The sequence below is a fragment of the Selaginella moellendorffii genome, unplaced genomic scaffold, assembly GCF_000143415.4.
Source record: "Selaginella moellendorffii unplaced genomic scaffold, v1.0 SELMOscaffold_50, whole genome shotgun sequence".
In the NCBI taxonomy this organism is placed as follows: Eukaryota; Viridiplantae; Streptophyta; class Lycopodiopsida; order Selaginellales; family Selaginellaceae; genus Selaginella; species Selaginella moellendorffii.
This window is the reverse complement of record NW_003314311.1, coordinates 440,815-463,969: the sequence shown is the minus strand read 5'-3', so window position 1 is coordinate 463,969 and position 23,155 is coordinate 440,815. Positions and strand designations below refer to the sequence as shown.

Below are 23,155 nucleotides of genomic sequence, written 5' to 3'. Positions count from 1 at the left end.
TCGTGAGGAGGTGGCTTATATTGCCTCCACTGCTGAGCTCGTTGTCTATGGAGTTACTGCGGTGTGAATTCTCAAGAGGTTTCATGGGCAAGCTTCCCGTGCTTGGGCTGCTGTGCTCGAGATTTCCAGAACGCGCCAAGCTTGTGGAGCACTATGCAGGGATGCACCCTTTCTCGCTGGATTTGCTCGACAAAAGCTGCAGGCTCCATGCCTCCACCAAACTGGTGCCGAAACCTGACGTGCTCCAGGGATCTTGTTTGCCTATGGACTGGACGTTTATGGAGGCATCGGTTGACGAAGCTGTGGCTTTACTCGAAGACGATGACGAGTGGAGGGCAGCTCTTAAAACCTTTGAGGACTCTGCAGAGATGAACAGCATCAGAATGTCTCTACGGCACATCCTCGAGGTTAGCAAGCTTAAGCGGATTGACGACATGGCCTCCTTCGATAGGCGCTGCATAGCTGGAGATGATAAAGTTGGATACCAGTTCGTCAGTAGCTTCTATGCGGAGGAATTCCGTGATCAAGCGGAATTCTTTGGGGTTGTGTGAGCTTCCTCGGAGTGTTTAAACTCTTTTCTTCCAGGCGAGTTTGCCCGTGGTGGACGCTGCTCTCTCGAGATCGGGAGTTAACGAGGACGCCCTCGTCGATCAAAACGAGTATGTGGAGCTCTTCAAAGAACTATGGCTCACGTACGAAAGAAATTCGACGGCCAAAGTGTCAAAGCCTTCCTGAGCGACAAGAAGACAGCATCCAAGAAGGTAAAAGCACAAAATTCTCTCCATGTTACCTCTGATAGGTTCGCGCTTCACGCAACAGGTGATCTCCGAGGCCTGGAAAACGCTCAATAAAAAAGGATGACTTCATCCTTGGCTTGGACTTCGTCTCACCTCGAGCTGGTTTGCCACCGCTTGGAGCAATCGAAGAGGTATGTGAATATACTTCTCGTGGGAGAAAAGAGTTCCAACTCTGGAACAACTAAAAAAACTTCTCTGTAGATGGATTCCGAGATCATTGGAGCACTCAAAATGATGAACAATGGTGGAGTGGCCTCACATAAAAACCACCATGAAAGTTTTATAAGTTCTCGGGAATATAATGTTGCAACTGGAAGGGAAACCCTGCCGCCATTTTCTAGATCTTGACTTGTACATTACACTACTTAAGAATACATTACACTAAAGAATAGCACATAGCAAATAACCATCTTAATCCAAATGCTTAAAGCTCATGTATTTCAAAATTATCCCATTGAAGATCTGAGCAAGCCATTCTACCAAACCATCTGATTGTGGATAATAAATATTTGTATGTGACATATCCCCAACCTAGACATTAAAACATGAAATGCCTCAATTGTAAATGTGAGGTTATTATCTGAAAGAATTCACTCTAAATAGAATTGTTAAACCACTACTTGATTGAGAAGGAAATATCCAATAGTAGTTGTAAAGGCACTAACAAGAGTACCAGCTTCCACCTAATAAATCAAGTAGTCAAAAGTAATAATAATATATTTATTGCCAAGTGTCCACTGTAACCATTATATCAAATGCCACTAACTCAAATGGATGGGAAATTACAATTGGTTCCAATAGTCTTTTTGTAATACAAGGAGGAGCATTATAAGTTTGACACTAAACACAACTATGCATATACTGGATGACATCACGTCACATTTCTAGCTAATAGAAAGACTTACACAGCTTTTTAGTCACACGATGATATCTTATATACCCACTTAGAATAGGAGAATCATGGTAGCTGCAACATGATCACCTTTTAGTAATGTTTGAGAACTATGTAAATATGTATGAAGTTTCTCGAAACCCTAAACTGCTATTAAACACTCCTCTGTTGTGGAGTAGTTCACCTCCGCTGATTTGTAGATGAGGTCTAAAGTTTGACTTGGCACGACCTGAAATGACTACAACTCAAGCTTAAGATCACTCACACACACAACTAGATCTGCCTCATCTCGTGCACATGCGTGTGTATGGCCGTTGCCATAAAGAATGAAAACAAACTCTACTGCACATTGCAAATGTAGACGGCAACATGTGGCAACAAGCTGAGCAATGAAAGATAAACTTGAGTCTGTATCAACCAACACAAAGAGAATAATAGAAGACCTCTTGTTATAAAAATGAGCTTGGAAAGTAAATATTAGATGAATTAATGTCAAATGAACCCTTTGAAGATACTCTAGAAAGTCAGGTGAGATTGTTTTACACAATTGCTTCTTCCTCATTTTCGTTTATATGGATTTATAAAGTAGTTCTTGATTGACACTTGGAGGATTACCAAGCCCCACCGTGACAATGCTTTGCAATCTTTAGCACTAAACTCACAATATGTTATCTAAATAAACTACCAGTTTGTATGAGGAAGGACAATGTAGCTCCAAGTAAACTACTTGGGTGCCCATGAGGCCCGCGTAGGGCCACGATGTTCCGAATGTAAGGAACCAACTCGCCGAGGTGTCGTAGGCTAAAGAAGCCCCGAAGACATGGTCATAGTTTAGCAGCACCAACAAAACATTGTTGACGCCAAAGTCTCCACCTAAGAAATGGAGGTCGCCAATTTAAAAAATGTCGACCATGCCAATAAGTATGACCAACTTCATCACACACCTAACACAGGATATCATAACTATGACCATGTCCTCACCCTTGTCCTTGAATTTGGGTAGCATTAGTATGAACCTCCATTGGAACAAAATCATCTCCTATATAAAGTAAAGCTGAAAGGTATATAATAAGAAGTGGAAAAAGTGATGTCTCATAACATTGTGCTAAGTGAAGATTATTGTCAAAGGTGGCTACAGCAAGTATATGCAAAAGTCTTACAAAATCTTGAAGAAGTGCAGGCCACAACATTTCAATCTGATTCACTTTAACATATTTGGCTCTGCACAAAGCAAGATGCTTCAGAAACAAATACTAAATTGCATCACTAACTCAGATAGCCTTTGACAAAGACAATGCAATTATTAAAAGGCATCATCACAATCATTAGCATGTCTAAATGTGCATTTGAAGACATTCTGGAAAATGCTCTAACTTGCATAAGTGGTTGTTGTGCTATTGTAGTGTCATCCCTTGGAGATACATAGGAAACTCATATAAATATCATCCCAAGAATAATATGTGATAGTCATCGTAAAGTGATCAAACCAATGGTACATATCATCCTTAAGATTCCCACAAAAAAACTTCAGCCAAACATAAAGATTAGTAGTAAGAGCAAGAAGAGCTATACCATATATTATGAATGTCACTATTAATTAAGTTTGATTGTTCAATTGCAACTACATAGCATCAAACAACTATACCAATTGCTACTCTAGAGTCAAAGGAAGAAGACATTGCTACTTTGCCATAAAGATGAACAAAAAGGAAAAACCATAAAAGAAGAAATTGAAAAAGTTATAAGGAAAAAGAGATTTATATGATGCAAAAGTTAGATTTAAACTAAAATCCCAAATTTAAGCACTTTTTAGAGATAATTAAAACTGCCCCTCACCTCCATCAATGTGAGTGCATGGAAGATGAAAATGAAATACAGAAATATGCATATCAATTAGCCCAAAAACCCTAGTTTATATATATGAGCAAATGGTTCGGATTAAAACCAATCTAACAGCTATCAAAATTCATTATATTAATATTAGTATATGGCATTGTAGCCATACACTTGAACCTTATAGCCATATATTTTTGTTCATATTATATTTTTCTTTCATAAAGAAGATAAGTAAAAAGATATAAACTGAAATTTTAATATTTGCAATTTATAGTGTATTTTAAGTTTTTAAACATTGAAATAATACAAGTCAATTTAAATTAATACTTACACAGTTTTTATAGGTAAAAAACTTTTCTAAATGCATATATGATCTTATTTCTTGAAAAACATTTATTGAAATTATGTCATAAACTCATAATAAAACTTGGGAATCTCATAATAGTTTTACATTAGAAATATTTTATCATATATTACCTGTTCATGCTTATATGAGGCACATCAGCGGTTCAAGTCAGAATTATTAATGCATTAATTGATTAAATTTTAATTTACTATGATGAAAAGTGTTTAATAAGTTTTATTATATTATTAGTAATTTTTAGTTTATTTTAAAATTATAATTTATATTTTACATAAATCATAGGAGCAAAAAGTAAATTTAAGTTTTACAATAGAGATTACAAACATCTGATTATATTCAGACACAGTATCCTTTTGGACATGTTATCAATTAGGCAACAATGTGTAACACTGGCTCAATGTGATCCAACTTTGGCCAAACATTATTTCAAGAGTTCTGTGATGAGAACATGTTGTATCACTTTTACTGGATGTTGTTTCTTTACTCACCACTAAAGCCCACTCTCATTTGGCAGGTTAAGAACATAACCGCTTGGGGACTGCCATGAGCCCATGTAAACAGTATATGTGGATGAAGACCACTGAATCATGGGATTCTTTATGTCTTCACATAAAAACCTTAGTTGTTTGTGGCAATTGATTGAAGCATTGGTTTAAGTAAGCTGATCAGTAAAAAACTTCTCTATTTATTTTCTGTCAATTCTGACCTTGGTAGGAAGTGTTGATAAACATCCTTCCACATTTCGTAACAAATGCTCAAAACACAAAGTAAAGCACGACCTTCAATGAAGTTTCAAAAGGCTTCATTCATCATAGGTGCTTACGATTGGTAAGAATACGTGTTCATGCGTGGCGTCCTCCTTGACGCTTTCGATGGAGTGTTGATTGCGAGCTCCCAGGGTTGTACATCGATGATCAGCAGGACCGGGTTACGAGCGCAGCTGGTAAAAATTTTAAATGAAAAAGAACATTCGGGAATAAGTAGCCCTAGCTATGGCTGCCACAACGTCTGCTGCATATCCGCCCCCGCCTCCCTATTACAAGCTCTACAAGGATCAAACCTCCGCGCCATCGCCGCCTTCGCCGCTCCAGGGGACCTACAGCGTCTTTGGCAACACCTACACAGTTAAGAGACCCTCTTTCTCCTCTTTTCTTTTCCTTCTCTTACAAGCTTGAGCTTCCAGACTGACGATGCGCTACCCAGCTTGGAGGAAGTGGGGCTTCGGCAACTGTACCCCAAAGGACCCAACATTGGTTAGTCGAGACTCGACCAAGATTTTTCTCTTTTTTTCTACGAGTGGATTGCCTCAAACTTTGGGAGTTTAGACTACAAGAAGGAGCTCAAGGCTTTGAACCGGGAGCTTGTGCTCCAGATGATGGAGCTCGCCGATGTTTTGGTGGAGAGGCCTTCGCAGTATGCTCGGAGAGTGGAAGACATGGGGCTCATTCTCAGAAACATGCATCACTTGCTGAATTCACTCAGGCCACACCAGGTTTGGAAAAAAAAAAATCTCTCTTTTTCTCAAGTTTTTCGTTCTTTCGCTCATGGAAAACACTGTTCTCCAGGCCAGAGCGACACTTATTCGCATTCTGGAGACACAAGTGCAAAGACGAAAGCAAGCCGTGGAAGAAGTTCGCAAGTAAGCACTGGATTCGTTTTTATCATAGTTTTTCTCTGTGATTTTGTCAGGAGAAGGAACGAGGCAAGATTACTCCTCCAGGAATCGACAGCCACACTAGAAAACCAACTTAGCTAGCAAAGAATGCTGTGAGCTTTCTTCTCTTGTCGTTTATGTTACAAGTTTTGGTTACTTACAGTTCTTGATTACACATTTAGAATATGTCAATATATTTTGAGAATATCCACTACACAATACGAGTTAGGAAAGTTTGTAGATTTGTTCAAATATATATTAAAACAACTAGTATTTATAATTCTTAAACCCTCAACCTAACGAAGAAAAAAACGTTTTCTCGTTCTCCGGAAGAAGCGGTGGAACACACTTGAGTTGCTCAAAACTGAAGCACAGGCTGCCGTGTAATATGGAATCGTCAGATCCGTGACCAAACACGAAGTAAAATGCCAAACCTCTGGCTTTCTCGTGTGATGCCACAGAGAGAGACGCGTCTGTTCTTGCTCCGACAGTGAGAGAGACAGAGATGGAGGTCGGGAGCTCGAAACGCTTGTACGCTCGGAGAAAGATGGTCACGGGCTCGAAGCGAGCTCGGGCAAGTTCGTTGTCGGGGCCGGGCGACTGCGCGGCGCTGTGCTGCTGCCCGTGCACCAACCTCCACCTGGTGGCGCTTTCACGTCGAGCACTTGCCCCTCCGCCCCTCCGCCTCCTCCTCCTCCTCGGGCTCCTCCACCGCTACGCCCCTTTGGATCCGGCGGCGCAGAGCGACCGCTCCAGCACCGAGTGACGGGCCATGTTCTTGGCGGATCCGGTGGTGGTGGTGATGGCCCTGTTGCTGCTTTGGTTGCCTCTCGGCGTCCCCAGCCGCCATGGCCGCGTCCACTTCCGGCGATGGAGGAGGCGCCTTGAGCGACGGAGCTGCGATCGCCTCCCGACGATCAATCTCCGATTCCGCCGACTCAATCGCCGCCGCCTCTTCGCTCCTCCCCGGCGGCTCCTCTTGTGCTCCTAGATCCAGTGCCGCGCTCTCGTTTGTGGCGGCGGCGGCGGCGACGTCCCCCACCACCCCCACCCTGAAAAGTCGACCACCATCTCATCTTATCGCTTCCACCCCCGAGTGTTTCGGCCCCGACAACCAACTTGCGGGCTGCCCGTGCACCATCCTCCGCCTGGTGGCGCTCATCTGTATACGGCTGACGCTCACGCTGCGTGCTCGGGGCAGCTGAGGCGGCGGCGGCGCTGGCGGGCTGCTGGCGGAGGAGCTGGCGGAGCGCGCGCAAGAGGTACAAGTTGCTCTGTTTTTGGTTTTATGTTTGAAATAATGAGATAACTCAATTAGTAGAACCTCCCGTGCTGCAACGCAATGCTTTCGGTGTTTCGGCGGAAGCATAAAGGAATTTATCGCCATGCGAGAGAGAGATGTTATATCGTGGAACGCCCTGCTTTGCTTGCAGCCTATGCCCAGTGCGGGCAAATGTCCAAGTGTGGCAATTTGTTTGGATGCATGCCCGAGCGGGACGTGGTGTCGTGGACGGCAGTCATCAGCGCCTACGCTCAAGCGGGCCAGCCGCAGATGGCACTGCAGCTCTTCAACGAAATGAACCTGGTGGGGCACCCGGATGGCATCTGTTTCGCGAGCGTTCTCGGGGCGTGGAGCCATAGAGGAGCTGTGAGAGGCGGCTGCCACTGCTTCACGTCCATGACTTGCGACTTTGGGCTTGTAGCGAGCGGGCAGCACTACAGCTGCATGCTGAGCCTCTTGTGCAGTGCGGGACACTTGACCGACGCCCAAGCCTTGATGGCCGCCATGCCATTCGCTCCGAGTGCCTTGGACTGGAGATGCTTCGCAGCGGCGTGTCGGGGCGGCCATTACAGCAGCAAGGATGGCCTTGCCGTCGCGTCCCAGGCTGCCATGCAAGCAGAGCCTGGTGTCGGTTCACCATATGTAATGCTCTCTAACATGTGTAGAGCGGCCACCGTGGTTTGATTATGGAAGCTGTTTCGAAAGATAGAACAAGAATGCTCGCATGCTTCGTATCGGCACTTCGCCAAAGAGGCCCCCTCACACAGATATCAAGTTTCTTTTCAGGTCACGAAATTTAGTGGAGTTGCAACGAGAGTCGAAACTTTGAAAGCTCTAACGCGCTCACCATAAAGTCCCATGTTTTTAGCAAAGCTTTGAGCAATGAAGTGCTCTCCGCCATCAGCTACGAAGGTTCGAACCGCAAGCGCGTCCTTGTCCAAACTACCACTTGCAAACCCCTGAATGAACGAGACGGTTCTATCTGTACGTATTTTCAGCTATATGATAAGCACTGTCATAAAATAGTAAATGTCCTCTATTCCGGATTGCCTGCCGGATTCCTTCCCACTTCTGTGGTGTGGTGGGATTATGAGCACAGATGAGCCGCTTGGCGCGGCACCAATATCTTCGAGCATACCTGAGAAGCCAACAATGCCGTTTCATACAAACAATCCAGAGAAGCATCACTCATCATAGTCAAGGCCGCGGGTTTTGTTGTCGTAGTAACGATAAGTTCTAACGGCGAGTCCAGCATTCATAAAAACCTTAAAATGGTTTCCCCATGTCATGGTGTGAAGAAAGACCAGCTTCTGCAAAGCAGAACAACGAAAGGGTGAACTGCGTCCGTGGCCAAGACAAAGAAACACGTAGCGTACCACACCATAATGTCTTGCAAGAATTTGCAGTCGAGTTTGTTGGAGTTGCCACATCACTGATCCAGGTGTAGGATAGTCACAACTGTTGATCATGTGTATATGTATATACACAGTGATGATATATCAGAGTGGGAGTCATCCTTGTCCATCGTTTTGCTTCTGTGCATCTTCTTTCAGAGTTGTATAAGTTGTTCCAGCAGTGAGATCACTGTGTTGAGCATGTTATCTGTGCTGGAGGGCCGAAGGTTACGAGTGTATCGAGTCAATGCAAGCGGACGACCGGCCGAACAAACTGATGTCACCAGAGCATTACGCTTGCATGGTTGATCTTCTATTTGCTTGTGGAACTCAGAGTGAAAAGCTCCTGGGTCTAACAGCTGCGCAACAAGTCATGGAGCATCCCAATCCTGCTCGTCACCATACCCAGGACTCGCAAACGTCTGCTGCAGAGTTTTTAGGAGCCGAGCAAGAGAGTAAAAGTGACAAGGGGCTACTCAAGTGTTATTACCAAATCTCCAGGTCGGAAGTTCTATGGTAAAACCCTCATTCCTTACAATGGGATCCTTTTAAACTGTATTTTAGTATTTAGTACAATTACGTTAAATATATTTATTGCATAAATTTAGCATTTCTTCACAAAATTAATATTTGATTTAATGAAAGTAATATAGTATTATAAATTTATTAGAACTGAGAATAAATTATCTAGGCATACAACTATTAAATAAATTTTGTTCTAGTTTAGGTAAATTTGAATTTTAGCTATATTTGGGAATAAGTTTGAAAAATTTCAAGTTTTAAAGTAAAATATAAAATTCTAATTACATTTGAATTTATTAATTATAACATATTGTTTCAGTTGACCACATTTGTATAGAAGGATTTCCATCTTGATATAAAACTAAATCACAATTTAATTGTAGAATAAGCATTGATGGTTTCACACAATTAGATTTTTTACAATAAGTTCCAGTTGCATATAATGATTGTAAATCAAATGTTGAATAAAGTACAAGATTTCCATCTTCTTGTAATCTTAATTTACAATCAAAACTAGCTCCATAAGTTTTAGTATCCCATAAAACTATATTTTGATAATAAAAAACAGTATTACAATCATGTTGTACTAAAAATATATATGCTTTATAAAAATGTGTTAAAAATTCACCAGGATTAAGTGTAGCTATATATAAACCTTTATATCCACTAAATAATCTATTTTTAAAAAAGTTACAAAATTTATATGGAAGTGAATGTATGTGAATATTATAAAAAGGTGTTATTCTAGAAATATAGCCATGTATTTGATATAAAACTACAAAAATACCAATATCATACTGAATAATAATACTTATAAAATGTGATGCTCTAGCATTTCGAAAAGATAAATAAACTTCTCTACCAACTCTTGATAATAAAAGCCTAGTAGCATCATTATTAATTTCATGTATACCATTGCTTATTGGACAATTTATGCTTGCAGATAGTATAACAAATAACATATTAATATGTATCTCTGAACTTATGTAAGATGTATAAAATGTGGAACCCACTTGTGTATTTCTACCAGAAGGCAATGAGTGTCTTAGAAAAATAATAAACATTGATGCTAAATCATTCATGTTTATTTGCTCTGGAATTATTCCATTATCTCCATAATCCTCATAATGAAATCTTTTTTGAGAATAATAAATAGAAAGATATGAAAAATTAATTAAAATAAAAATTTTATATTTCATTTATGAGAATGATTAATAATTGTTATATGAAATATCCTAATTAGAAGTAGACCCTTAGATATGGATTATTCAATCAAATCAAACAGTTCATGCTGTGTATGAGATACTATCTATTCTTAACATAGCAATTTACAAATAAATAGATAATTTATATATAGAGCTTGATTTAGTCCATCCATTATTATACAAGCAAAAATGTGACATTGGTGGAGATGTTTAGTAGTGTCTTTACTTGTATTTTAGTGTTATTATTTTTTATTTATTCTAGCTTTTCTTTATATTTATGGTTAATTCCTATTCCTACCACCCTTTTTATGTGTTTTGCTCTTAGAGGAGGATATGTTTACATACAATCAACAACCATAGTTGCTTAGTTGGGATTAGTACACACTAAAATATTACATGCATAAATAAATATAAATCAGCCCACTATTGCTAATATAGAAAGAATGCCTCTTTTTTAAAAACTTATCATCATTGTAGAGTATGAAAGGAATTTTCTATGCCTTCTTGTATGAAACTAAGTGATAAACTTAAGCTACATTTGCTATGACTTGACACTAAACAACAAAAATAAAGAAGTATAACTATACTTCTTAAAGTTCCTCACCCCTAAACTACTTCAAAAGATCCATTATACCTTCATTACTACTATAAGCCTTTAGGGTAGGTTAAGGTCCCTAACTTAATCCATGCATATGTGGACTAGATGGTCATAAATAGCTAGCAAGCTCTAAGCTTGGTGATATAATCAAGGATAGACTCGTGAGTCCTTGCTAGAACAAAAAGAAATCAATAAATAGCTGATTTGTGGGTTTTTCTTTGATGAAATGCTACTTAAAGGAAGCAAGTAGCATCTGGAAGTCCATCCTATCCATTGGGAGAAGAGACTCCACCTAAGTTGTCGCTTTGCTTTTAAGAGATTGCAAAAAGTCACAACATATATAATCATCATTGATGATTGTGTTTGTGGTGTAATAGTAGTCAAAGAGGTTGATATGAAACATTAGAGAGATTACTCCAACATTTGAAAAAGTTGGCAGATCACTCTTCTTTTGTAAAATGTGGAGCTAAGCTCAAGTTAAAGGTGGCTGCACCATAACTCACAAATCTAAGTCATTGGAACTTATCAATGATAAAGAAGATTTGGCTTTTGAAGGTGCTATGTCATACCTAAGTTGCTTTTGGATTTTATAAGTTTTGAGTTATGAGAAAAGGGTGTTAATTTACCACATGCATAATGTAGTGTATCGTATCTTTCTCTAAATCCAAATCTTATCCTATAATCACATGTGTTACACTAACCTTTTCTTTAGAAATATTGTAGTCCCATGATGGATATTTTTGTCTATAAATGCCTTATAAGATGAAAGACACTTACCTCCTCTTTAGAGATACTATAGTCCAACGGTGGATACCTTTGTCTATAAATGCTTTATAAGATGAAGGAAAGTATGTACAATTTCCATTTTAAGGATATATTATATTTTAAATAGCCATTAATCAATGGGAATTGACCTAGTGTCATTTACTCTTATACCACATGTAATGCATCTTACTTCTTTCCTCTTAAACCAATTGGAAAAAGATCAATTATTTAATAAAAGAGCATTTTTAGTGGCTTTTTTTTTTTTATTCCAGCCAAATCCCACTGAAGAAGAAAACTCAAATTCTGACAAAGATTTGGGGAAAGAAGAATAATGTTTCTATCCCTAAGATTTCAAGGATTTATGGTTATAATATATTTAAATTTCATCCCATAATCAGATGCACTACACCTTCAATACCGGTATCAAATACTCAAAATACCAAAATCATGTGACAAAGAAAACAAGCTTGAAAATGAAAGAAATATAGTTTTGTTGGTAAATTTGCTCTAGGGTAGCTCCCTCAACATCTTAAAACCCACTCTTAAACACGTCTACTAAAAAGATTGCTTCTTTTCCAAAAAACCTTTAACAAGGTTTAATTTAAAAAAGGAAATAAATATCCTAATCTTAATTCTAGACATATTCAACTTTTTATAGGGGCTTTGGAAGCAAACACTAAATTGTATAATCTTAAATAACCTTTAACGACTATTCTATCTTTAAATAGGCTTGTTGAAAAGAGCTCAACCCAATCTACAACCCTATTTCAAGAATTCGTGATGAAAATACCTGTAAGCAACCAAAGAGAATGACTTGGGAAACAATTCATAAAAATTCAAATATAGAGGAAAAAAGGCATATAAATAAAAATGAACTCCATTTTTCAATAAGTTAAGGGTCTTGGAGTTAAATGTCTTTGGATTTAAGTAGTATTGGGCTGGTTATCCTCTTGGAAAGTCTAAATTTAGGAAATTACAATGTCTTAATATCCCATAAGATCCAAGAAAGGTAAATCTAGAATATCAATATTGTGAAAAACCACTACCATGTTGTCAACTTAGATCGATACTAAAGTGCTAAAAGTATTGATGGAAAGGTTATGACTAAAAGTGCCTCTAGAAAAAAATGGCATCCAAAATGAAGCCTAAAGAAGCTTAAATTCTTGCTATAAAAACACCTTTATTTAGCCTAAGAAGAAAATCATTTTGCATGCTATGAATTTTCTCAATTCTAGCACAAAGAACCACCTCTACTTGTAGATATAAGCCAGATCTATAAACCCAAATGCACCACTTTGAGAAATTAGGCTAAGAATTTAGGTAATAAAGAAAAAACTTTAAAATGTTCACAAAATCAAGCCAAGAAATAGTTTATCTCCTCAAATATTACACAACTTGATGAATGTTATACTTCACAGAAAAAAAGAGAACTAAAACTATCTAACATGCCCAAGATCAAGTAAATCTAGAGCTAAATTAACAAAAAATCACTCCTCAAAGTTAGTAGTCAAAAGAGAAAGAGAAAAATAATTTTATAGAAAGTAAGGTGTGTTGTGCCAAATTCATCATTTGTTAGGGGAATGAAGGGCACTTCCCCCAACACTCGCTCAAACATAAGAAAATGCTCTAAGGTTCTTTATGGCCACCTTTAACCCTTGTGGGCAAGAAAGAGGATTTAGAATTTTTGGGAATTAAAGTATTTTCCTTCTCTCTCTAAGAAGTTAAATATGGCCACTGACAAAACTTGTACTTGTCATTGTTAAGTTGACAAGCTATGTCAAAAAGTTTCTCTAAACTCTTTGAAGGCAAAAAATTAATAAAAGATAACCTCTTATATATGATAAATGTTGGTGGTTTTTTATCTACACAAAACTCCTCAAGCTAATTCCACCATCAAATGCCTATATCATGCAAAACCATTAAAATAACTATTAAAGCCTTTGCATCTAGAGTTTTAAGTACTCTAAACTAGCCAAGCCATACACTTATCCATACTAATAAAAATATTATTTCCACTAGAAGGCAATGAGTGGTTTAAAAATATAATATTATTCATATTTATTTCCATTATAATTGCTCTATTATCTCCAATGAAATATATTTTGAGAATAAATTTAAAAAAGTACTTAACATAAAACTTTTATATTTCATTGATAAGAATGATTAGTATTTGTGATATAAATATCTTAACTAGATTTTAAACCCTTAGATGGACTATTTAATCAAATCAAATAGTCTATATTATATATAAGATACTATCTATGATTAATATATTAATTTATAAATAGATCATCCAGATTTTATAAATTAAAAATACAACATTAATAGAGCTGTTAAATTGTCTTTACTTATTTAAATTTTTTAGTTTAATTTATTATTTTTAGTTTTTCCTTATATTTTATAGCTATTCCTTTATATGATGATATATGTGTGATTGTTATTTTTATTTCAATTGCACACAAAATTTATTATGCCCACATTTGCGTTTTGATTATATTTCATAATTGTGTGCATTATAATATTTGTATAGGAAATGTCATACCATATGTGCAACCATGTCATCTCCTCTTTTTTGAGTGATTTGATTCAATCTATGATTTATTCTACAATAAAGTGCAAAGCATTGTAAGATCTTGTTATGAGTAATTAATGAGTGCCTTTTCTATGTTTTTCTTAGTTGTAGATTGACAAGTATCAAGAACAGGGCATTGCACTAGGACTGGTCCTTAATCTTAAAGAATTTGAGGTAAGTTTAAGCTCCTCAAGATTTTGGGTTTATAGAGATATAAACCAATTGAAGTAGGTGCCAGGAGATTATGGCTAAGATTTAAGCATTTAATCTTAAGAAACTATGGAAGGATCTTGCCCAAGAGGGTGTTGCTCCTAAGATTGTGTTAGAAGCCCTAGAAGCATGATGGTGGTGGCCTTTTAGAGTATTGAACAAGATTGACACTTTGTAAATGATTAAATTTTTTATTTTACTTTAGCCCCGTAACTATGCTTTTGACCTCTTGGAGGAGTTTCAATCACAACCTTAGGTCCACATCCACCTTAGGGTATTTGTTTCCCAAAACCACATCGGGTTCATACTTAGTCCAAATGCTTTATGTGTCTGGTTTCACTTTCGACACCCAAAAGTATTATTAACATCTCAACTTATTACACCAAGGCTATATCCATTCATTTTTATTTCATTGGTAGTCCAAGACCACCTATAACACAGTCCTATTTTTTCAACACTAGGCCATCCATTCATGAGTGGTCATTCCATGACTACACTTTAACATCTTAAGGATGTCCCAAGATATAGAGAACACCATCCTTCTAATATCGTTCCTTCAATCCTCACTAAGTCTTTCTCCATTTATGGCAATACTCATCAACATTATCACTAATTTAGAGTTTGAAGGCCCATCCAGTAAGCCCTATTAAACTCTAAGACTTCCTCACCACATAACTATATCTTTAATTATCAAGCAAGAGGATAACTCTTTCTCTTTCTATGGTCTAGGATTTTGGAATGATATTTTGAAACACCACAACCTAATATGAGCCTCATGGGTACTCCCCCCACCTTACACTACTAGGTGTTTTAGCCATGTGGCTAAAGTGAAATTCTAATAAACCACATAAGGTATCCAAGTAGGTAGTGCCACCCACACTTGGATTGAGAGCATCAACCATTTGATCTCCAAGAGGAGCTAGAGTTGGCTTTGGAACACTTCACCTTTTATTTATTTATGTTAACTTTAGCCTTAAACTCTTTAATAATTATATTATCACCCACCATATGAATGTAACTTTCCTTGGCCGTACTAGCCTTTCTTGAATAAATTGGTTCCACTAAAGTCTTCCCCCTTTCTATCCCATAGGGGCTCACCAAACCCCCAAGGTTTGGGAGACAATTGTTTTAGGCTTTCACCTTTGGACTCGAACTCGAATTTAGACTTGAACTCAATCTCACACCTAGTCTTTGTCCCAATCTTGGTTCTAAATTTGGTCTTGGTCTCAGTCTCAATCTTGAACCTAGTCTCAGACTCCATCTCAGACTCTTTCTCAGACTCTATCTAAACTCCATCTTGGACCTAGTCTTGACACTTCTACGTGTTATAACATTTGTCATGTGTTGGTGAGTTTTTATCCCCTTTTCAAGACTCACTTTTCAATCACTTTGTTTTTGTTCCTTGAGCACTTTTTTGGGAGTTTCACTCTCACTTTACATTTCAAATCAACAATTTTAGTCCAAATATGGTATGCTCATTAAGCTTTTACTTTAGCCACTACCATATGGCATACTTTAGGCTTCACTTTGGGACTTTAGAATTTATGTCTCACATACTTTTAGCACTAACACATATTGTCCATCTCTTAGCATTGCATAATGATGAATTGATGTCTTAGTATTGAAGAATTTATATACAGCACTAATGTGTACAAAACCATGTATACACTCTAATATCTTGAAAAAAACTTATATTCAAAGATTATTTTGTGAGTCATACAAAATTTAAACACACATATGTTTTAAATTGTTTTCCTTACAATATAATTGCATCTCCCCCTAAAACTTGCTATAATGTTTTGATTGGTGTAATTCCCATACATACTAGATTTCATTATATTTGAAGAATTAATATCCTTTACTTAGTAAATATCTAAGTCTTAGAGGAGGATAAATTTCTATATTCTCAACAATAAAAATTTTGTAAGAAACTAAAGAGAATGACTTAGGAGATGATTTAATAGGATTCAAATATAAAGGGAAAGGGCCCATAAATATGATTGCACTTTTTTTTCCAATTGGTAAAAAGTTTTGGGATAAGTTTCTTTAGGTTTGGTAATATTGGGTTGGGTGACCTCTTGGGAAGTCTAAATCTAGAAATTTATAATTTAATATTAAAGATGTCTTAAGTTTGATTTTTTTCTTGGTTATGTCAAGAGAGTGGAGCAGTTGTCCATTTATGATAGAAATGGCTTATGAACTTGCACCCTCTTTTCCAATTAATTAAGAGTTTTGGATACTTGAATTTGAGTAATACTGGGTTAGTTAATCTATACTACAAATCTAGAAGCTTATAGGTTTTTTATTTAAGATTTTTTTTATGCACTACAAGCTATTATATAGTATGCATAATACAAATCAATACAGTGTTGCTAATATAGGAAGAATACTTTGTTTTTAAGAACATGTTATCATTGTAGAGTAGTAGCAAAAGAATATTCCTATGCCTCCTTACAAGAAACTAAGTGACAAACTTAATTACACCACATTAACAAAAAATCTTCCATTTTGATGAAGCCATCCAAGAAGTAATATAACTATAGTAATTAGGAGCTAGGTTCCTCAAAAGCTCTAGTTTTTTAGCTGTGCCATGGCATATGTTTGAGCTACGACATAACCTATTGGCCATGATGTTGGCAGTTGATACTAAGGTTTCTTACTATATCTAGGATTAAATCTAGGTGAGGGTAAACTATGTGCTCTATAAAGTGTTGCCCTCAATCTTGCCCCATAGCCAACTAAACAATCATGTCAAGTGTGCTAGAGTTTGACTTTTACCCAAGCTCCATTTTGGTTGGTACTAGCCAACTAGCCTGGCTATAAAAGCCTTGTCTCTTCTCTCAGCTTATGTACACACCATTCTTTTTGTACAAGGCTAAGAGATCACCTTATAGTTTTGTTATTCGTCATCTATAATTTAATGCTTATCTTTGTTTGATGATGGCACACTCAACTGTAGTAGGTTGGTAATTGATGATAATCTCATATCTTTGCCTTACATAGATCATCACTTTGTAAAAATTCAACTCCTCTTGGTCATACAAGTAGAGTGTTGCAGTTCTTATTTATAATTCATTGCCTTGTAAAAACAAAACAAAACTTAGAAAGGACAACAAAGAATAAAAAGGAAACTCACCTCTTTAGAGAAAAGATCTTAGAGGACATGGTAGCTTTGCTTATCTTCAGCCACCATTGTTAATGCAATACTCACTAACTCATTAGAAAGCACGTAATCCTATTTTAGAGACTGAGACTAGATGCCTTGTTCAAGAGTCAAGGATCTCATTGATAATGATTGACTTGTTAGAAGCTTGCTCCATTTCTCAAATCCAAGATCTATGACTCAAGCCTACTTGCCATATTTGTACAGTTTTTGTTTCTTTGTAAGGCAGCCATTTAGAGTAAAAAATAAAGCTAAGGATTATATATAGCAAAGTAGGATCTGAATATACTTGAATATCTCAAATTGAGTGCAAATCTACTTTGACAATAGACTCTTCTAGAGCCTCATCAAAATCTATTTGTATAATAGATAATGAAAACATTTTAAAAAAAGATCTAGCATAGTGTTAGGGCTGAAGGCCCTCTAAGAATGGGCTGTTGCCCACCCATGATGCTAGGTTCAATACATAGTGGCAGTGGCGGCAGCTATGGGGTGGGTATGGCCTCGAATGGAGAGTAGTGCCAATGAAAATAGTTTTGGGTGATACATCTGGGCAAACCATTGGGTTCCAGTTCAGAAACAACCCTCCTTTCTATAGGTACTTCTATAATAAGTCCCCCTATCTTTGTTGGTTTTATGTTTAATGAAATTATGCCCAATTTTTTGGTGTTTGCTAGTAAATATAAGGCACATTTAACAAAGGAAGACTTTCAAGGTGATGAAGAATGACTACATTTGCCTTGCAATGTATGAGCTTGATATTGAACACCATCCAATAGTTTCTTCTCCCTTTCAAAGACACAATATCTAACTATAGAAAACATCTAAATCAACTGAACAACTAGATATGCTTGGTATAACATTTTTGGAAATGCCACAATGGGATCTTATAGCCTACAATGCCATTATCTCCACTTTTGCTCAGAATGGGCATCTATTGGTGTGTGGTTATAGTTTTATTCTATGGTGGAGTGAGATAGTCTCTTGGGCTGCCATGCCATCAACTAGAGAACTTTAACTGCCTTCTATCCTTCCAAAATGAAGAAATGATATAAGGTCTAAGTGTACAAACTTAGAAATAGAAACCACATCACTTAATATAGGTGGTTCCCATGATTTGATTTCAACTACAAAACAAATCTATGTTATTTTTTTTCTTGAGAAAAAAAACTAATTATTAAATTTAGAGAAACTGCTAATTAGATCTAATGTGTGATCAAAGGAATAAAACTTTGTCAAAAATTGATAACTTATGCAATTGAAAAAAAAAATAGAAACAAAGCTAAATTCAAAATGCATATTTTGAGTTATTAAAAAAAATTTATTATTTTTTAATAGACTACAGTATTTGAAAAAAAATATAAAATTTAGTAAATTTATATTTATTAAAAAGTAATAGTTGTTTCTATTCTTAAGTTTATTTAATTTTAAAAAATCAAAGATGATTTTCTGAAAAATTAGAATTGGAGCAGTCTTAAAATTCTTGAGAATCTAGGAGAATTTTATTAAGATTCTATCAAATGAATTTTCAGGTATTTGTTGGGAAGTGTGATTTTGATTAGAAAGTAATAAATAGTATGTTTTTCCTATATTTATATATGTATATACTCTGATTTATATTTTAATTAATTATATTAACTAATTATAAATAACTCATGGTAAGATACAAAATGGCAGTTTGTTGCAAAATTTTATGAAGAAGTAACTCAAGAATTTTATGTGTATGACACATAATATTTCTTATTAATATCTTTTACCAAGATTTTTAAAGAATTAAGATATATATATTTTTAAAATATTAAAAACTTACATTAGATAAAAATTAAAAATTAAGATCATTAATTGATAATATTGATAACATTTTGAAATTAATTTGTATATTCCACCATTATTATGGAAGAATAAAAGGTTAAGGGAGGGAGGGAGGGAGAGAGGGAAGAGGGGGAGAGGGGGAGTGAGGAGAGAGAGAGAAAGAGAAAGAGAGAGAGCATTATCTAGTTAATTTTAATGCTAATCCATGAAACGTATCATAAAATGAAATCATCATTTATAAATAATTATAAGGGGGGTTTTGCACCCACCATTAACTTAGTAAATTTAATGGTAATTCGTTCACACCATTATATTATTATATTAATTTTGTACACTTTAATTTAACTATTAAATTTAATAGTAACATTAAAATAAGCTAAGTTTACCATTGGCATTTCTTTTGCATTTTTCACTAAAATCCTAAAGATGAGCAGTAAAAGGTAACGGTTTCCAGATTTTCCTTCTCATAGAGGGGCGGATTGCTGCCTCGATGCTACACTTTTGTAGCATTAGGATTAAAATATCTGTGAATATTCTATAGTTCACTTGCTTTTGTTTTGGTGTGGTATGTAGCATACAGCATTGTAATGGCGATGCCTATGGAGCAGTGAGGCGTAATATTGGCAAGCATACCACAATGGAGACGAGGTAAGAGATTAATTACTAGGCATTTCTAGGTATTTCTAGCACATTTTAGAGCATAGAATATAGAGCGAAGCACTTTTACTTCTAGCCATGTTTACTGGATGTGCTATGGATGACTAGAGAAAGTTCTCACGGTGTTGATGTTGGAAGTCTTGGCCTAAGTTCTCACAATGTTGGTGTTGGAACTCTTGGCCTAGGTGTTGGTGGAACTCTTGGCCCAAATTCTCACTTTGTTGCTGCTGGAAGTCTTAGTGCAAGTTCTCATGGTGTTTCTGTTGGAGATCTTAGACCAAGTGCTGGTGGAACTCTTCTTCCTAGAACAAGTGCAAGCTCTCACTATCTTGTTGTTCATGGAAGTGGAAGCAGTAGTAGTGGAACAAGTTTAGGAACTCATGTTCTTGGTTTTGGAGCTACTGCAAGTTCTCATAGTGTTGCTACTAGTGTTCTTGGTGGACCTATCATGAGTTTTGGTGGTCCAGGTGTTTGTGATTGACAATCCAATTGGACTCATGATGAAGTGATGGGGCTTATTTGGGAGAAGATGATTGAGCTTGAACAATATGAAAGTGCATCTAATAGAGAGTGTATGGTTTGTTCGAAAGAAAAGTGGGAGAGGATCTCAAAATGACTTCAAGTTGAAGGCTATGGCAGGGATCTTGAGAAGTGTAGGACAAAATGGACGAACTTAATAACTATCTACAAAGCCATCAAGCTCTATGATCATTCCACTAGCTGTGGCAGTTACTTTGCACTGATCACCAAGGAGTGAAGTGTTCTGAAGCTTGGGATTATTGAGAAATTTTTTTTTGATGAAATCAATGAGTTCCTCTCTACAAAGCCAAATATCACTTTAGTGAAACTTCATGATAGTAGCAGTCATCCTCTTACAAGATCCAATGGTTCTGGCAATGGTTCTTGTAGCAGCAACTTTGGCACCAATATTGAAAATGAAGAAAGAGGCATAGCAAAAGAAGTCCACAGTCCACTGCTGTAGCAGAAAAACTTAGGCGACAAAGAAGTTGAATTGACTGGCCAAGCAAAGAAGAAGGCAAGAAGGAGCAATCTCCTTGCATTAGCTGATGCCCTCAAGGAAGGGAATGAGGCATCACTAAAGATGTTCACCGCTACCAAAGAGATGAGATTGAAGATGCATCAAGAGCAAATAGAGTTTGAAAAAGAGTCCATCCATCTCGAGCAAAATCAATTAGCCATGGAGTAAGAGATAAACCTTGGCATAATCACAGCTTTAGTTGCAATAGCATCTGTGATCCAGTAAGGTAGGATAGACATATTCATGCTAGATTCAATTGGTATTTTCCTTCCTAGCAATTCTTTTTTGGTTAATAGGTTTGCATTGGGGAGCAAAAAATAAAAACCTAAATAAAGATAGTTAATATAGATAGTTTATGTTCTTTTCTTTCTCAAAATGCTGTTATATTTTTAGGAAATGGATCCCCTCCACCTTGTGTTGTTGGTCTTGGTTATACACCATTTGATATCAATATAAAAAAGGGATCAAGAGTTCTGAGCAAGGTAGCAACAAATAGAAAAGAAGAGAAGATAAGTTGTAGATAGCTTAGTGGAAATGGATAAATAGGAGCAGAAACAATTGATACCACTGTGGTCTTTCACTCTCATGTCATGGCTACTACATCAAGCTCTCAATAACCACAACTAGAACAGATTTGGTAGGTGAAACTGTGATCAACAATGTGGTTTGATAGGTTCGTGAATAAATATTATAATGACAAGCGGTGGTTGGAATGAAGAAGCAAACTTTTAACAATTGTAGCGCACTTTATCTCTCTCCCCTTAAGCCAACTGGAAAAGGGGCAATTGCTTGATGAGAGAGCCCTTAGTGGCTATTTTATCCCCATTTATCCCCCAAGGTTCCAAGGATCCACGGTGACAGTATATCCAAATCTCATCCCATGATCACATGCACTACAACAATTTAGTTGATTGTTTGCATGACTCAATCATGAAGTAGAACACACACTACCACATGGCTATACCAATTTGTGTTTGTTTTGCATGTGCCATCTATAAGTTTTGGCATGGATCCAAGCTCTTTTTATTTTCCAAGAGGTTTGGGATTGGGAAGAGTACAACATTTGAAGTTATCAAGGAGACATGTGCAGTGATTCTTGAAGTCTTTACAGGTGTGATCAAGTTTTTAACATCATCCTCAGATCTAGAAAAGGTTATAAATGGATTTCAAAGGATTATAAGACTGTTAAATGTTGCAAGGTGTATAGATAGATCGCAGATAAAAATAGAAAGACTGTGGGATGATCTTGAGGTCACCATTGCTATAGCATCATGTTACAAGCCATTATGGATAGTAAGAAGAAGTTCTTGGATATTTGTTGTGGCTGGCCTAGAATAGTTTATGATGGACGTATGTGGAAAAAAAATGGCTTTCGACAACAAGTACTACTTGGAGAAGTCTTGCAATAACTAGTGATAGAGCTTCTAAAGATCCCAGATGTTAATTTGAAGCCATATCTACTTGGTGATAAGAGGTGTCCTTGCAATATCGCGATTATGACTTCATTCCAACACTTGGTAAATTTAAGTATCTTGAAGTGATTTTTCAATAATGAACTCTCCAAGGCTTAGCAAATTTTTGAGTGTGCTTTTGGTCTTCTAAAAGGTTTGAAATTGTTTCTTCAAGATTTTATTTTCAGGAAAGTTTCAAATCCTAAATAACAAAATCAAAATGCAACCAAGCGATGCTATAGATGTTATTTATGTATGTTACTTGCTACATAACTACTTCATCAATAGTGGAGACGCAAATGTTGATGAAGAAATTGAAGAGTTAAACTCACAATGATAGAGACCATGTTGGAGGTGGCCACCAAAATGAAGCAAATGGAGAGGAGTTATGAGAAAAGCTTCTTAACTATTTGTCAAGAGCTTAAACTTCAAGAGAAATAGTAACTATTTTTTTTTTTTTGGTGTTACATGTGTAAGATCTCATGAAAAACTATAGTAATAAATCATGAATTGCAAGTATTGCTACTATCATCACCAATAAGAGATTCACCACAAAGAAAAATGGAGGCAAGAAAAATTGCCAAGAAGAATGTCTCCACCAAGAATAATCTAACCATTTTCTTAAACAGATTCCTATGATATTGTTAGAGTAAGAGGGAAATTTTGAGCTAGCACTGGATATTTTGATTGGCCACAAATGTTTAGATTGTGCAATTGTATTGTGGCATAGGATTGCCAGCAGTAGCATCACATGGCCGCAATGAAAGATCTTCACTGGGAAATTTCAAGCTAGCACTGGATGTTTTGGGGCATAGATGGTTACCTCTAAATGGCATGCTATAAGGTATGACTAGTAAGCTAATGCTATTATTAACTAATATTGGTGTGAAAAGAATAGCATTAAAATTTTAAATTAGGTTAAAATCTAACCCCCTTAATTAT

The 23,155-nt window shown here is 36.6% G+C and overlaps 2 protein-coding genes across 2 annotated transcripts; both read left to right on the top strand.

Moving 5' to 3' along the window:
* Positions 1 to 4,819: 4,819 nt before the first annotated feature.
* On the top strand, positions 4,820 to 5,759 carry LOC9648162 (mediator of RNA polymerase II transcription subunit 7b). The gene is made up of 6 exons (XM_002981699.2): positions 4,820 to 4,832; positions 4,880 to 5,013; positions 5,073 to 5,142; positions 5,215 to 5,381; positions 5,455 to 5,528; positions 5,579 to 5,759. Exons 2-6 carry the CDS (start codon positions 4,882 to 4,884, stop codon positions 5,643 to 5,645), a joined length of 510 nt encoding a protein of 169 aa, XP_002981745.1. The 5' UTR covers positions 4,820 to 4,832; positions 4,880 to 4,881; the 3' UTR covers positions 5,646 to 5,759.
* A 1,126-nt stretch (positions 5,760 to 6,885) lies between these two features.
* On the top strand, positions 6,886 to 7,509 carry LOC112350444 (pentatricopeptide repeat-containing protein At2g13600-like). Its single transcript, XM_024686667.1, has one exon. It carries the CDS (start codon positions 6,886 to 6,888, stop codon positions 7,507 to 7,509), a length of 624 nt encoding a protein of 207 aa, XP_024542435.1.
* Positions 7,510 to 23,155: the final 15,646 nt, after the last annotated feature.